Raw genomic sequence first — 17,043 nt, forward strand, 5'->3', positions numbered from 1 at the left:
ATTCTGCATTATTTACGAGTGAGTTGTGTTCAGTGAAGCTTACGGAGCAGCCAGCTGCCTGTTCTCTCCAATCCTTCTGCAGCTCTGACTGCACAATTAGTCTAATACCATCATCGACAGGCCAGGTCTTCCCAGTTGGAGCTAACAGGGTAATGAAACCAGTCATGCTATTGCTCGGTTTATCTTTTGAAGTCACGGTAAAGATATAAAACAAGACTGCTTATTCACAAGATCTGTGTTGCTGTAACTCTTGAGTGTCATGGGGCTGGTCACATGCTACAGTGATAACCGCGTTTTGCAAAGCAGGGTGGGGCTTATCCGGCCATGAGCATACCAAATATTTGGCATCTGTCAAATAGAGAAACTGAATGGAATTAACAGGCTGAGCATTGACACAAAGAGTTTCTTGGTAGTGACAAAGTAAGGGAAGGCCCTGGGTTAGAGTCATAGAGCTCTAAAGCACAGAAACAGGCAATTCAGCATGTCTAATCTATGCCAAACTATTAATCTGCCTAGTCCCAGCAACCTGCACCCGGACCATGGGCCTCCATACCTCTACAATCCACGTACTAATTCAAATTTCTCTTGAATGGTGAAATCAACCCCACATGCACCATTTAGTGCCAAGGTCAGTGTTACCAAGGGAGTCTCAGCAGCTCCATTGATATTCATGGCTGTTACAATGATCAAGTTCCCAGCCTTTGACCAGTCACAGAAACAACATGGTTAACCACATTAACCATAGCATGTAGGCAGCAAATGACTCTTCACTCCCAGCAGTGTTCACACCAAGGCATGAGACACCAACCAATGTCATAGAGCTTCCTATATTTACAGCTGGATAAGTGCAGCTCTATTAGTAAGTGAGGCTCAACACTATCCAAACAGGCAGATTGCTTGTTTCAGGATTCACCCCACTCTGCAGCCCTGCCACCCTGAAGGACAAAGGTGGCAGCCTCGTGAGAAGGGCTCATCACGAAAGTCTCCAAATTATTGACTCTCCTGGCATTGAAATCCATTGCTTCCCCTTCATCACCAGAGGCAAAAAGAGGAGGAGTTTGGAGAGGGTTAGCTTTCGTTATTCTGGGGCTGTCTCTTTCATATCACTTTGAGAGTACTCTGGTCATGTGTACTTGAGCAGTTCAAGGCTGTATCAGCACCATCTTTTCGGGGCCAGTGAGGGAGATGCAGTAGATGTTAACCATTGGTCCGTGCCTTTCTGGTTAGTAACGTGGGGAGGAGGGACCACATGCGCATTTGAAGTGTCTTTTAAAGAGCAGCTTTACCTCAGACTTTAGTGGTAGAGTTTCTGGGGAATTGGACCAAGGCTGCCAAAGTGGATTATTCAGAAACCAGAGTCGAAGGGGTGTAGAGTCATAGATTAAGTGCTGGGGCAAGTTGGTTGTAGGGAGGTGGTATCACCATGGTGAGGTTTAAATACCAACAGTGCACTAGAATGAGTGGTGGACTAGGTCTCCGTGTAGGTTGGTGGGGAGGGACGTAGTGGGAAAACTGGGTTTGCCCGTAATGAGCCTGACCAGAGTGACTGATGAGCCAGCTGCATGAGCAATAACTGCTGGGGAAAATATCAGATGGTTTAGGGCTCTGCAGAGGTGAGAGTTGTTAGGATTAAAGGAAGGGAACGGGAAATGAGCTCTGTAACCAGTTCCGATAAGTGAGCATATGAGGAGATCAGAGGAAATGATGAAAGACAAAGTAATTAAATGAGCCAGACAATACTTACTACTCGGCATCGGAGTTCTGCTCTTCATAGCACTGTTGCTTATGTGATTAAGGGTAGCGATATTGCATAGCTTGTAAGGACGTACGGAAACATCCCCATGAAGAAATACTTTTCTTGCTGTGTTGCAGCCAGAGAAGCCTTGATGTGATTGAGCCCATTGTACCAACCCCGCAGGAAGGGTGATCGAGCAATATCTTAACAGCCGAGCTGATGACTGTGCAGAGCCACAGGGAGTGGGGTGACCTACTAAAAGTTGCCCAGGTGTCTGTAGAAACCAGCAAGCATTGAGAATTTGGAATTTGAACAGGAGAGAAAAGGAATGATGTTTAGGGCTGTCAAATTGAAAAGATAAATCTGGATTTATCTGGAGCACTTTCCATTCCTTCTGGGCATCCCAGGTACGACCGCCAGGCTACAGTGGTACTCTCCTTGTCTGTGGGTCTGACAGTGGGATTGAAGTTGGAGCTCTAGATTTCCAGCATCTGCCGAGTCTCTTGTGTCCAGAAATTAATTTCCACTTTGATACAGGTTTCATGGGCTGGTTGACATCTTCTCTGTGTTAATTTTGTAGCCAGTAAAGATGGTAATTTGGTGACAGAAGCTGCTGAGTCACTGAAGCAAGCAAGCGTGGGGTTTTGTGATAAACTGTGGTTTATCATTCATTAAGCAACCCAGCGATGCCTCTTGTTTCAAAATGAGTTACTAGTTAGGTTGGAATAGTTAACTGTAAGCAATTCACTGCAATTATTGCACATTTTAAAACGGCAGTGTGTGGCAAACCAAGCTCAATTAAAAAAAATATATAAGACCTACCTGTATATAGATTTTTCAAATTTATGCTTTGGAGCACTGGATGTCAATATAACATTATGTGAACTTTTACTCCTGGGCTGTGACAACCACTCAAAAGATTTTGCCAGTGCTAGGGCCTCGACTGGGTAAAATTGCAACCTGATGAAGACGTCACCACATAAATCTAGTGTAACCATGTAAATGAGATGCAAGTTTGAAGCTTCTCTCTGGGAGAAAGACTTGGGTGTCGTAGAACATAATTTCTGAAAGTTTTTGACTTACCAGTTGAGGTTCTCTCAAAAGCAGGTACAGAGACTTTAGAACACTGCTCGATGCAGGGTAGCACAGTAGTTAGCATGGTACCAGCGACCCGGGTTCAATTCCCACTGTTGCCTAGAAACAGTTTGTACGTTCTCCCCGTGACGACGTGGGTTTCCTCTGGGTGCTCCGGTTTCCTCCCACAGTCTAAAGACCTACCATTCGGTAGGTTACTTGGTCACAGTAAATTGCCCTGTGGTTGAGCTGGGGTTAAGTCGGGCATTGCTGGGTGGCATGACTCAAAGGGATGTTCTGTAGCTCAAGATAAATAAAGAAATGATCAGATATGAAGTTGTTCACTGTCCCATGTTGCTTTCTGCTTAAACCTCACTGGACTGAGAAAATGGAGTAAACAATTCAAAGCAGGACCATTAAATTATTTTTTTAATCTTAAAAGCCTTTCCCTATGTAGGAGTAGGTTTTTGAGGCTATTAAGTATTTTCACAAAATGCTGTAGCATTATTGAGGCATGTTATTCCAGTCTTTTTCAGAAAATTGATCCTTTAAGTTCAGATGGCTTAATTACAAACTCTACTCCAGGCTTCTTCCAGGGAATATTAGTTTACCAATAATATTATCTCCCTTAATGTGTTTTTGACACATTAAGCTAATCTCCATGTGGGTAGAATGTGATAGTGTCAATAAGAATATCCTGTTTTCTGCGTGTTAATGCCCTCTTCCAGGCATCAGAAGATGTTAGCTTATGTAACTGCCAAATGAATGTATCCCTTGATAGGCAGTTTTCAAGTACAGCATTTTTAATAAAAAATTTTTATTGAATTTTCAAATAGTTACAGAAGGAAAAAAAATATCAACCCTCCCCCCCCCCCCCCCCCCCCCAACATATCCTTGTAGAAAGAGAAGAAAAAAGAAAGAAAGAGTGCCTGGATATCGGAAGATCCCCACATGCTCCACGGAGTTCATAATAGCTTTAGTGTATATATATTTATTTATTTCCCCAAATAACCAATAATTTTATCTTTGGAGCACCTATATATTTAATCCTATCTTTTGTAAATAAGGGCGCCAAATTTTCAGAAATATTTCATATTTATCTCTTAAATTATAAGTGATTTTTTTTTCAAGTGGAATGCAGCTGAAAATTTCATTCTTCCAACGATCTATACTTAAGTATAAATCCGATTTCCAAGTAACTGCAATAGCCTTTTTGGCTACTGCCAATGCAATTTTTATGAATTCTTTCTGATATTTATTCAGTTTGGATTTCGGTTTTATCCCTTCAATATTGCCTAGTAAAAATAATGTTGGATTATGTGGAAGTTGTGTTCCAATAATTTGTTCCAATAAAACTCTTAAATTTGTCCAAAAAGGTTGAATTTTAAAACAAGACCAAGTAGAGTATAAAAAAAAAAGTACCAATTTCTTGATTACATCGGAAACATTGATCAGATAAATTTGGGTTTAATTTATTTATTTTTTGTGGTGTAATATATAATTGATGTAAAAAATTAAATTGCACTAATCTTAACCGGACATTTGTTGTATTTGTCATACTGTCAAGTCATAGTCTTGACCAACTTGTTTCTTTAATTTTAATATTCAAATCACTTTCCCATTTTTGTCTTGACTTATGAATTCCTTGTTTAATTGCCTGTTTTTGAATCAAACTATACATACAAGAAATAATTTTTTTTAATTTTTCCCTTTTGAATTAAAGTTTCTATTTCATTAGGTTTCGGCAATAACATTGTTTGACCCAATTTATCTCTTTTAAATAAGCCCTTAATTGGAAATAACAAAAAAGTGTTGTTTGATATTTTGTATTTATTCTTTAATTGATCAAATGACATTAATATACCTCCTTCAAAACAATCTCCTATATATCTAATCCCTTTTTGAAACCAATTGTATAAAAGTTGGTTATCCATTGTAAAAGGAATAAGTTTATTTTGTATTAAAGGTCTCTTTGCTAATAAAGATTTCTTTATCTCATCATCAACATTTATCTTATCCCATAAATCAATCAAATGTTTTAATATAGGAGATTCTTTCTTTTCCCGTATCCATTTAGATTCCCACTTGTATATAAAATCTTCTGGTATATTTTCTCCTATTTTATCTAATTCTATTCTAATCCATGCCGGTTTATCTTCATCAAAAAAAGATGCAATAAATCTAAGTTGATTTGCTTTATAATAATTCTTAAAGTTTGGAAGTTGTAACCCTCCTAGGTCAAATTTCCACGTCAATTTTTCCAACGATATTCTTTACATCTTGCCCTTTCCAAAGGAACTTCCTCACTCATTTATTTAATTCTTGAAAAACTTCTGCGGTAATTGTATTGGTAGTGTTTGGAATAAATATTGTAATCTAGGGAATATATTCATTTTTACAGCATTTACTCTGCCTACTAATATTATTGGTAATGTAATCCATTTATCAAGATCTTCTTGAATTTTTTTCAATAATGGTAAATTTAATTTATATAAATTCTTTATATCATCATCAACTCTTATACCTAAATATTTTATACCATTTATCGGCCATCTAAATTGAGTTATTAGTCGACATTGACTATAATCTCCTTTAGTAAGGGGTAGAATTTCACTTTTATCCCAATTTATTTTGTAGCCTGATATTTTCCCATATTCTTCCAATCTAGAAGATAATTTACGCAGCGAATTCAATGGGTTTGTTAAATAAAGCAAAACATGGTCAGCAAATAAATAAATCTTATATTCCTCCTGGTTAACTCTGAAACCCATAATATCTGGGTCTGTTCTAATTAATTCAGCTAATGGTTCTATTGCCAATACAAATAAAGCAGGTGATAATGGACAACCTTGTCTAGTTGACCTTGTTAACTGAAATGATGTTGAAATTTGACCACTTGTCACTACTTTAGCTTTGGGATTAGTATTTAAGGTTTTAACCCATTTTATAAAAGATACTCCTAATCCATATTTTTCCAATACCTTAAATAAAAAATCCCATTCCAATCTATCAAATGCTTTTTCTGCATCTAAGGCAACTGCCACACTCATTTCCTCCCACTTTTGTGCCAAATGAATTATGCTAAGTAACCGAGTTACATTATCTGCCGATTGTCTATTTTTGATAAATCCTGTTTGATCCATATGTATTAATTTTGGTAAGTATTTAGATAATCTATTAGATAAAATTTTTGCTATTATGTTATAGTCGGTATTCAACAAAGAAATAGGTCTATATGATGTTGGCTTTAAAAGATTATCTTTTTTTGGCAATACTATTAAAATAGCTGTCGAAAAAGATTCTGGAAGTTTATGCGTTCTTTCCGCTTGGTATATTAACTCCATAAAAGGAGGAATTAGTAAATCTTTAAACTTTTTATAAAATTCGGGCGGAAAACCATCTTCTCCTGGGGATTTATTACTCTGAAGTGATCCTAGAGCTTCTTCGACCTCTTTTAATGTAAAAGGCATATCTAATCCCTTCTGTTCTTCCGACTTCAATTTTGGAAGAGTTATTTGTGATAAAAACCTTTCTATCTTGACATTATCATTTTGTGATTCTGATTGATACAATTCAGAATAAAAATTCTTAAAAGTTTCATTAATTTCTAAAGGTTTATAAGTAATTTTATTTACACTTGTTCTAATTGCATTTATCGTTTTGGAAATCTGGTCTGTTTTTAACTGCCAAGCAAGAATCTTGTGTGATCTTTCACCTAGTTTGTAATATCTCTGTTTAGTTCTCATAATTGCTTTTTCTGTTCAGTATGTCTGAAGTGTATTATATTGTAACTTCTTGTTAACAAGTTGTCTTTGTTTTTCTTCTGTCATATATCTTTGCGATTCTTTTTCTAATTTTGTAATCTCTTTTTCCAATTGATCTATTTCTACCATATATTCCTTCTTAATTTTAGAAGTATAACGTATTATCTGGCCTCTCAAATATGCCTTCATTGCTTCCCATACTATAAATTTATCATTAACTGAATGTAAATTTGTATCTTAAAAAAAACTGAATCTGCTTTTTCATGAAACCACAAAAATCTTGACATTTTTAATAATATTGAATTAAATCTCCATCTGTAAATCAATTCCTCTTTATCCATCATTATCAATGTCATTGTCAAGGGGGAGTGATCTGACAATATTCTTATTTTATATTCCATATTTTTCACTCTGTCTTGAATATTCATTGATAATAGGAAAAAATCTATCCTTGGATAAGTTTTATGTCTATTTGAATAAAATGAGTAATCTCTTTCTTTTGGATTAATTCTTCTCCATATATCAATCAAATTTAGATCTTTCATCAATGCTAAAGTTAATTTTGCTACTTTTGATTTTGTAACAACCTTTGTTGATCTATCTAAAACTGGGTCTAGACAAAAATTTAAAATCTCCACCTATTAATATTTTGTCATGTGCGTCAGCCAAATTCAAAAAGGCCTCTTGTATAAATTTTACATCATTTTCATTTGGTGCATAAATATTCATAAGAGTCCATAGTTCTGAAAAAATTTGACAATGTATAATTACATATCTCCCCGCAGAATCAATGAATACATTTTGTATTTTAATTGGTAAAGTTTTATTAACCAAAATTGCAACTCCCCTCGCCTTTGAATTAAATGAAGCTGCCATAACATTTCCAACCCAATCTCTTTTTAATTTCTGATGTTCTATCTCTGTTAAGTGTGTTTCTTGTTTAAAAAAAAAAGCTATATCTATTTTCATTTTCTTAATGTATGTTAAAATTCTTTTTCTTTTCACTGTTCCATTAAGCCCATTAACATTAAAACTTTAAAAATTCAGTAAATTTGTCATTATTTTTAACAGGGTTACTCCAGTCTATAGTAATACCTAACTTTTCAACTTTCGTAGTACCTTGGGGAATCTTTTTAAAATTCTCAGTGTTGCTATGTGTCTTTCCCCCCCCCCACCCCCCCCCCCCGATTGTCCAGGCAAAGAAAGAAAGATTAAAGAAAAATAGATTATAAAGAAAAAAATAACAAAATACCCCCCTACTAATGTTGTGAATTAAAAAAAAACACAACATTACTCCCCTCCGTTGTACGGGTCATGGCAATCACCATGATTACACACGTGAATCCCGTAGCAATCGATCCGAAGTTCCCCCAGCTCCCCCGTAACATAAAAAAGTATATATAAGAGAAGAAAAAAATATCACTACTCTCAATTAATATTTCTCAAATTTTTTCCTTTCTCCCCCTGTATTGTATAATTAAGAATATATTTAAATATTCTTCTGTCCTTAAACATCCATCAACTCCATTCACTGTCCCTGTCTTCATCTTTAATCCATTTCACTTTTAAATCTGGCAGTGATTAGCAAATATTTGGGAGTTCTTGTGCAAATTCTTCCGCATCCCGATAATCAGTAAAAAAAATCTTCTTTTTCCGTCATCCAAAAAAATTATCAGGGTTGCCGGGTGGCGCAATATAAATTTATAACCCTTTTCCCATAAAACTTTTTTCGCTGAGTTAAATTCTTTCTTTCTCTTCAAAAGGTCATAACTTATATCAGGATAGAAAAGAACTGTTTTCCCTTCTATCATCAATGGCCCGTTTCTCTTTCTGGCACGTTGGGCAGCCGCCTTCAGGATCTTTATCTTGATATCTTAAGCATTTTATCAAGATTGATCGTGGGTTTTGATCGAAGGCTCTGTGAGCCCTTTGAATTTCAATTAACTGGGTTCCTTCTTCCATTTCCAAAATTTCCGGAATCCATTTTTGAAAAAAATTTATTGGATCCTCTCTCTCTATACCTTAAGTCCAACCATCTTAATATTATTTCGTCTGCTAAAATTTTCAAGTACATCCACTTTTTCCAACAACCGTTTTCTTTCTGATGTCCAGGCAGAAATATTATCTTCCGTTTTATTCACTCTATCAATGGTGTCTCCCATTGTTACTTCCAAGTTTTTAATTTTCTTGTCCATTTTGTCCTGTCTTTTCATCATTTTATCAAACATAATCTTCAAATTTTTAATATCTTTTTTATTACTTTTAATGCTTTTAATTCGTGTATTATTTGCACCAAAGATTTTTTTATGTCTCCAATATCACTGCCAACCTCTTCCTGTTGCTCTTCTTTGTTTGTCTCTTCATCTTCATCTGATTTATCCAGAGAATCTGATTCCACCTCATATTCACTTTCACTGTCCGTTCCGATCATAGCTGGGATTTGTAGTTTGGGTTGCTCGTGTTTGCGCATGCCCCTTCCTTCACGCATGCGCAATTCCTGTTGCTCTTTTTAGGAAATGGCTGATGTTGCTGCAGTTTCCTGTTCTGTATCGCCGGAGGTAAATTGCACTTGAGCCCGAGGCTCTTTGATGGCGGTCGGCCTTGATTCTTTTCCAACTTGTGTTGTCTTCAAAGTAGTAGTTTTCTTCTGCTTCTGTTTAGGAGACATATCTTAAAACAATCCTGAGTAGTATAAGTAATTTTTTAAAAAATTTACTAACTTTTCATCACTTAAACATTATTTTACTGGTTTTTTACGGGAGAGCTGGATTTCCATGTCTCGATCCTACGCCATCATGTGACATCCCCCCAAGTACTGCATTTTTGATGAGGGGCAAATTCTGATAGAGCTATTGTGATAAAGGATAAAATTCTGTTTGAATCCTGAAGATACTACACAAAGAAACTGAAGGTGACTTTTAACTTGAAATGGCTGACAGTTCATGCTGACTGACATTTAATGGCTAACATGCACTTTTAGCAGTTTTGCTTCCATTAGCGTGAGAATTTGCCTTCTAAAGCGAGTGAGCCAATGCCCTTAATGTCAGCCCAAGCCTTGGGTGGGTGACAGGCTTTCCATCTGCACGTTGGGCAAAGATTCAACTCTGACAATCTGAGTGGCAAAGCAGGACTTAAAGACTTCAGATCTATTGGTGTCTGCGGGCAGGGGTTAAGTGAGGAGGCAACTGGAAAAAGCAATTTTTTTTTTTTTGGTTTGTAGGCTTGTTTACAACACAACAACAAAAACAACAGAAACCCCACCTGGAGTTGATGTGAGAATTCCCGGATTTGGGAAAACCTACCCAATGGAATTCCTGGATCCCAGCAAAAGAGCTGTGGGTAAGTTCAGTTCAATATGGATCAAGGGATCGATGCATCAGCCCCCGTTAATGTTTCAGAAAGTTACCCATTCAGGATCTCATGGAGAACATAATTTGCCTGGGTTTGTATAAAGCAAGAGGCCTGGAACAAGATTTTCTCAGTAAGTACATTTAATGTCAAATGTATACAATATACATCCTGAAATTCTTTTTCTTCGTAAACAGCCATGAAAACAGAGGAGTGCCCCAAAGAATGAATGACAGTTAAACGTAATAGTCGAAATAGGACATACATGGTAAATGGTAGGGCATTGAGGAATGCAGTAGAACAGAGTGATCTAGGAATAATGGTGCATAGTTCCCTGAAGGTGGAATCCCATGTGGATAGGGTAGTGAAGAAAACTTTTGGTATGTTGGCCTTTATAAATCAGAGCATTGAGTATAGGAGTTGGGATGTAATGTTAAAATTGTACAAGGCATTGGTAAGGCCAAATTTGGAGTATTGTGTACAGTTCTGGTCACTGAATTATAGGAAAGATGTCAACAAAATAGAGAGAGCACAGAGGAGATTTACTAGAATGTTACCTGGGTTTCAGCACCTAAGTAAGTTACAGAGAAAGGTTGAACAAGTTAGGTCTTTATTCTTTGGAGTGTAGAAGGTTGAGGGGGGACTTGATAGAGGTATTTAAAATTATGAGGGGGATAGATAGAATTGACGTGGATAGGCTTTTTCCATTGAGAGTAGGGGAGATTCAAACAAGAGGACATGAGTTGAGAGTTAGGGGGCAAAAGTTTAAGGGTTACACGAGGGGGAATTTCTTTACTCAGAGAGTGGTAGCTGTGTGGAACGAGCTTCCAGTAGAAGTGGTAGAGGCAGGTTTGGTATTGTCATTTAAAGTAAAATTGGATAGGTATATGGACAGGAAAGGAATGGAGGGTTATGGGCTGAGTGTGGGTTAGTGGGACTAGGTGAGAGTAAGCATTTGGCACGGACTAGAAGGGCTGAGATGGCCTGTTTCTGTGCTGTAATTGTTTGCTGCGTTGTTCCAGAGGTCACAGAAATCGCCATATGGTGTTCTGGTACGTTTTGTGGATAGACTGAGAGAGGCAGAAAGAATGGCCCCAAGGTACGGGGAACGAGGGGTATGTGAAGTTACCGTGAATGCAGAGTGGCATTTAGAAGTGGTTCCTCTCAAAGCCAGGGAAATACTTGGAGGCCACTCCCGTTTAAGATGGAGCTGGTGAGACGTGGTGACGCTTCACTGGCAGCAAACAAATCTACCACTTGACTGCTTACGTCCTTTCTGGGCAACAGCCACTGCATTCAGTAGCCTGCATCTTCCCTTTCAGACTTCCGCTTTCAAACCACATGTATGAGTTGGCAGTTTTGTGGTGTTCTGGGGGAATTCAGTGAACTGGAGTCGTGAAGGTGAGGCAGGTTTGGGCCTAGTCGAGGTGGCAGGGCTTGGGCTCAAGTGAGGAATGAGCCAGTGTTCAGCGAGCCGCTCAATCAGCTTTACTCATCTGGGTGCTGAATTGATGCTCTGAGGTTGGCTGCAGCGATGAACGGGCTTTGTGCTTGTGGACTCACTTCCATAAACTTTAGTTGAGAGTTTTACTTGTTCACCTTTTATTGTTTGCAGGATTTGTTCCTTTTTCCGCATATTGGGTGTTTGGCGGGGTTTTTTAAATTGGGTTCTATTGGGTTTCCTTATTTTCTGCCTGCCTGTAAGAAGACACATTTCAAGGTTGTACATATACTTTGAGTTTTGAGCTTTGAAATTAAGTCAATTAATCTAGACCGCATGGTTCTCAAACAGCAGTGATCTGTTTGGCCATTCTTGAGGAAATTGATACTGGTCGAGATTCACAAAAACCGTTGGTGCTTATCTTTTAATAGTGCCACAGTCATTCATCTTCTGCATCTGCTGTTCCTGATATCGATGAGATCCAACGTAGATCAGGGACCACTTCGTCAAGTGCCTTCACTGTCTGCCATAAGGCCACTCTCGGGTTGGGGGAGGGGGCAGCACCTCGAATTCCATCTGGGTAGCCTCCAATCTGATAGCATGAAGGTCAATTTCTCTAACTCTGGGTAATTTCTTCCCTCTCCCCTTTTTCTACACATCTCTTATCCTTCTCATCACTTGCCTGTCACCTCCCTCTGCTCCTCCTCATTCCCCTTCTCCCATAGTCCACTCTCCAATCAGATTCCTCCTTCATCCCTTTGCCACTTCCCCCTCCCATACCTATCCACCTTGCCCCTCACTTGATCTCACCTCTCACCTGCCAGCTTGTACTCCTTCCCCTCCCACTACCACCTTTTTCTTTCCCCTTTTTCCCCCTTCCTTTCCAGTCCTGATGAAGGGTCCTAGCCCAAAATATCAGCTGTTTATTCCCCTCCACAGGTGCTGCCTGACCTGCTGAATTCCTCCAGCATTTTGTGGTGTTCACCCTTCCCTTCACTGAGGAAGCAGGGGCTTAGTTTAAAGATCTTGTTTGAAAATGGGAACTTCATTAACGTGGTAGTTAAGTTACTGGATCAGCAATCCAGTGGCCGGGTCTGATAATATAGGGACATCAAACCTCAACAGACAGCTAAGTATTCTGGGAGTGGGTGGGAGGGGCAAAGGTCACCAGTAGTGGAACATTCATCAGCCAGGTCATAACAAAAATCCACCCGACCCGCTCACGTTTTCACGGCTACCTGTACCTGGCCTTATCTGTTGAGGACTTGACGTCTTTGGAACGTGGGGAAGAATGAGGGCCCACACGGTCACGGGGAAGGACCTGCAAACTCCCCACAGATAGCAAGGGGAATCAGTGGTGTTGTACATAACTGTGCTGCCCTCTGGCAGTGGGGCCAAGCTAACCTGGGTTTACAGACAGTGACCGATTTAGAAAGAGTAACTTGTATTTCACATCCCTGGGAGTTATTGATGAACCCAAGCAGGCGGATTGCTGAAGAACCAGCTGGGAGTGTGCCCTTAAATCCAATAGATTCACTTCTAAAAATTATTTCAGAAATGTACTTTATTCATATTATAGTAAACAGAATTGGTAAAGACATTTCTCTACATGCAATGAAATGTTCAGTAGGGCCCTAGAGTATGCTCATTCCCCACAGAGCTTCTGTAGTGGCTCCACCAAACTTCAGTCCCTCTCTCAGCAGGACGCCTGCTCTCTGGAGTATGCCAGTTGGCAGCATTCACTTGCACTGGAAATCCAGTGGGCTTCGGGCACCCGGAAGCGTGCCTTGCGCCAAGCTGATGATCTTCTGGCCGCAGGCGTTTGTCTTGGTGTGTATCCCAGGTTCCAGCTGCTTAGGACGAGACTCAACAAGAACCGTTCCGTTCTCTTCCAGACCTTCTTGGCAAATGCATCATCTACAAGGAGGTGGACGATCCACAGCCATCTCAAAGGCAGCGTCCTTTAGGAGCGAGACTCGTGAAGGATCTGATAGGGAGGACCACTTTCACTAACAGCCCCTCTGCCAATGAGGTTCTAGTGCTTGTCTGAGTTCTGGCAACAGGAATTCTGCCAAATGCCTGTACAGGATTCACCAACTCTTCCTCCTCTTTGTACTGACTACTAGCCGGTGCCTTTAAAATGGTTTGTGTATATAAATTGTCCCTATGCACGATTTGGTCAGTGACCCAGTCTGTCCCAGGTTTAGCTTGCTGATACTCGTGTGAGGAACTCGGGGTCATTTCGCCACACAGGCGCCACTGTTTAAATGCTCAATATATCCATGCAAACCGTTGGAAGAATTGATTTGAGAACCTTTGGTGTTGTGCCAGTGTAGTTACTGTCCTATCAAAATAAGTTCCGAGCCAGGATGCCTGGAGCGCCGTGATGTGGAGGGAAAATCCTGAGCTTCCCTGGGATGTGCCCCAGAGCTCCAGCAAGCCTGCAAATTAAAAAAGCCAGCTGAGCCTGAGAGTCTTGTCAGAAGGCATCAGAGACTTTGTCTCCAGTTGAATGAGATAAAAGGGCGTTATCAACACCAATCTTTGCACATTGATTCAACCCACTGAAGAGCAGGCTACCCTTTCTCCCAGGTATTAACTCATTGAAGCGCTGCTTGGAGAGATATTTTGGAGCCAAAGGTAGATGGTAGGGATGCATTGAACGAGTGAGAGGGAAATGGTGTTGTGCCGAGTAAAGTGGCGCACAAATGCAACATTGAGCAGGTTATAGGGGTTGGTTCTGTGTTGTATATTTCATGTGGCCATGCCCTCCCTGCATTCCTACGATAGGTCCTTAGATTGTACATTTCCTGGCCGCGCTTGTGTGTTTGTTAGATGTGGGGTTTGCGCTAGCTCGAGAATTCAGTAGTTCCCAGTTTGCGAAAATCAAGTACACTTGTCATCTTGTAAACACTCTCTGGTCTTGGATCAAGTTTCTGAGAAAGAAGGACTCTCCTTTTTCATGCCTGAGTGTGTGAAGGTGTGGTACAGGCAAAGAAGAACTTCTGAAATGCAGCCATTGTCACCACGTGGGAAATGCAGCAGCCATTTTATGAAGGGCAAGCTGCTGGAACTGACAATCTGAGGTCCATGTTTTTCTTTTAAAACATTATTGGCAGAAGAATCTATGTTGGGAATAATTCCCTTCTGCTTTATAGAACCTGGGATCTTACACCCACATGAACATGTATTGAGCCACTTTTTAATACCTTATTTGGGAGGTGGCATGTGGAAATGAAGTACTTCTTGGTATTGCAATCATAATAATCTCTTGGGCACTTAGCAAAGGCCTATAAAAAGAAGCAAGGTGTAAGAGGAATGGCCACACCAGCTCAACAGGCTTGGGCAAGCGCAGGCCGAGGTTATAAGTAAGTTCCTAGTAAGTATTTTTTACTCACCCTCTCTTTGTCTGCGTTAGTGGTACGTTCTTTATGTGGGAACTTTGGAAGGTGTCCAGTCTCCTTGATAACTACATCTTGCTGAAGCTTATCAAGCTGCAGGTCCTTAGACACCATGTTAAGGAACTGGAGATGCAGCTTGATGACCTTCGGCTCACCAGAGAGTGCGGAGGTGTTTGACTGGAGCTCTCGCAAAGGTAGTCAACCCTAGGTGACAGTCAGGAGAGGGAAAGGGAATAGACAGGCAGTGTAGTACTCCTGTGGGCTTTCCCCTCAATAATAATAAACCAATTTGGATGCTGTTGGGGAGGACGACCTGCTGGGGGAAAGCCACAGCAACTGGGTGAGTTTGCCTCTGAGGCTCAGAAGGGAGGGGTGCGGTGGTGATAGGGGATTCTATAGTCAAGGGAGCAGACTAGAGGAGACTCCAAGACGGTATGTTGTCTCCCAGGTGCCAGGATCAGGTCCACAGCATTTTAAAGTGGGAGGGTGAGCAGTCGGATGTCACTGCACAGATTGGTACCAATGCCATGGGTAGGAAATGGGAGGAGGGCCTGAAGAGAGTTAGGTAGAATGCTGAAAAACAGGACTTCTCTGGATTGCTGTCTGTACCACGTGCCAGTGAGGGTAAGAATAGAATGATTCGGCAGATGAATGTGTGGTTGAGGGGTTAGCGCAGGCAGCGGGGTTTCAGATTTCAGGATCATTGGGATCTCTTCTGGGAAAGTATGACCTGGTTAAGCCTGAACCCAAGGGGAATCAACATCCTTATGGTCAGGTGTTCTCGAGCTCTTGGTGAGGGTTTAAACTAATTTGGCAGGGGGTGGGAACCAGAGTGATAGGTGGTGGACGGGGCGGTTGCAGTGTGTACTGAGACTGTGAGGAAGAGCAGGCAGATAATAGGGAATGATTCCAGTCAATGGGATAAGTTGAAATGTGACATGGAGTCAAAATCAAAAAGGGTGATGAATACAGGACTAAAGGTGTGGTATTTGAACGCACACAGTATATGGAATAAGGTACGTTAAGTGATCTTGCAGCGCAGTGGTCCCCGATCAAAGCATGTGCTACCGGGCCGCGAGGAAACGATATGAGTCAGCTGCACCTTTCCTCATTCCCTGTCACGTGACAGAAAATACGACGAGTCGTACATAAAAAATGGCTTTAATGCGACTGGTGACTCGCATGCTCCAAGCCCCCTGTGTGTGATATGTGGAGACAAGCTGTCTAATGAGGCAATGAAACCCTCAAAACTGCTTCAGCACCTTGAGTCCAAGCACCCTGCACTTCAAGACAAACGCGTTGAGTTTTTTGAGCAGAAAAACGTGAGCAAGCGGGACAGAAGCAAGAGCTGAGAGCCACCACCTCCACAAATGCTGCTGCTCTGAGAGCATCGTACTTAGTGGCTAGCCATATTGCTAAGGCTAAGGAGCCTTTCACTGTTGGTGAAGAATTGATTCTGCCTGCTGCCAGGGACATGTGCCGTGAACTGTTGGGAGAAGCTGCAGCACAGGTTTCTCTTTCAGCTACCAGTTTCAAGGAGAATCAATGACACGGCGGAGGACATCGAAGCACAGCTGTTGGAACGGCTTAACGAGTCACCATGGTATGCTATCCAGGTCAACGAGTTTACTGATGTCGACAACAAGGCAATACTGCTGGTTTATGTGCGATATATATTTCATTCAACGTGCACAAGGATATGTTGTGTGTACTGCTGCTGCCAACTAACACAACTGGGGCAGAACTATTCAAGTCATTCTGTGTTGGAATATGCACAGACGGGGCTGCAGCTATGACTGGACGGCTGTCTGGTTTCACTACCCGAGTCAAAGAGGTTGCTCCTGAATGCCAGTCTACACACTGTGTTATACACAGGGAAATACTGGCTAGTGAAAAAAATGTCACCTGATCTTAACAGCATATTGAGTGATGTTGTTGAAGTTATCAATCACATCAAAGTAAAAGCCCTTAACTCACGTCTGTTTGAGCAGCTTTGCAAGGAAATGGATGCAGAGCACAAATGCCTTCTCTTACACACTGAAGTCAGGTGGCTATCAAGGGGGAGAGCCCTGGCCAGGGTTTTTGAGTTAAGAGAGCCGCGACAGAGATTCCTTTCAGGAGAAAAGTCACCACTGGCAGCACACTTCAGTGACGAGGAGTGGATAGCAAAACTCACTTATCTGTGTGACATCTTCAACCTACTCGGGGAGAATGACAATTGTCTTCAAGTTGGCAGATAAAGTGTCTGCTTTCAAAGCCAAACTGGAATTGTGGGGACAG

The 17,043-nt window shown here is 40.7% G+C and overlaps 1 protein-coding gene across 2 annotated transcripts in view; it reads left to right on the plus strand.

Moving 5' to 3' along the window:
- The window catches only part of LOC140740560 (lysosomal phospholipase A and acyltransferase-like), a 365,712-nt gene that overhangs the window by 330,014 nt on the left and 18,655 nt on the right, over positions 1-17,043 (plus strand). For both annotated transcript variants that reach the window (XM_073069819.1, XM_073069821.1), the window contains one exon: positions 9,794-9,912. In XM_073069819.1, coding sequence (XP_072925920.1) covers positions 9,794-9,912 — 119 coding nt within the window. The remainder of the gene's footprint in view (positions 1-9,793; positions 9,913-17,043) is intronic.

Source organism: Hemitrygon akajei, chromosome 17, assembly GCF_048418815.1.
Source record: "Hemitrygon akajei chromosome 17, sHemAka1.3, whole genome shotgun sequence".
NCBI lineage: Eukaryota > Metazoa > Chordata > Chondrichthyes > Myliobatiformes > Dasyatidae > Hemitrygon > Hemitrygon akajei.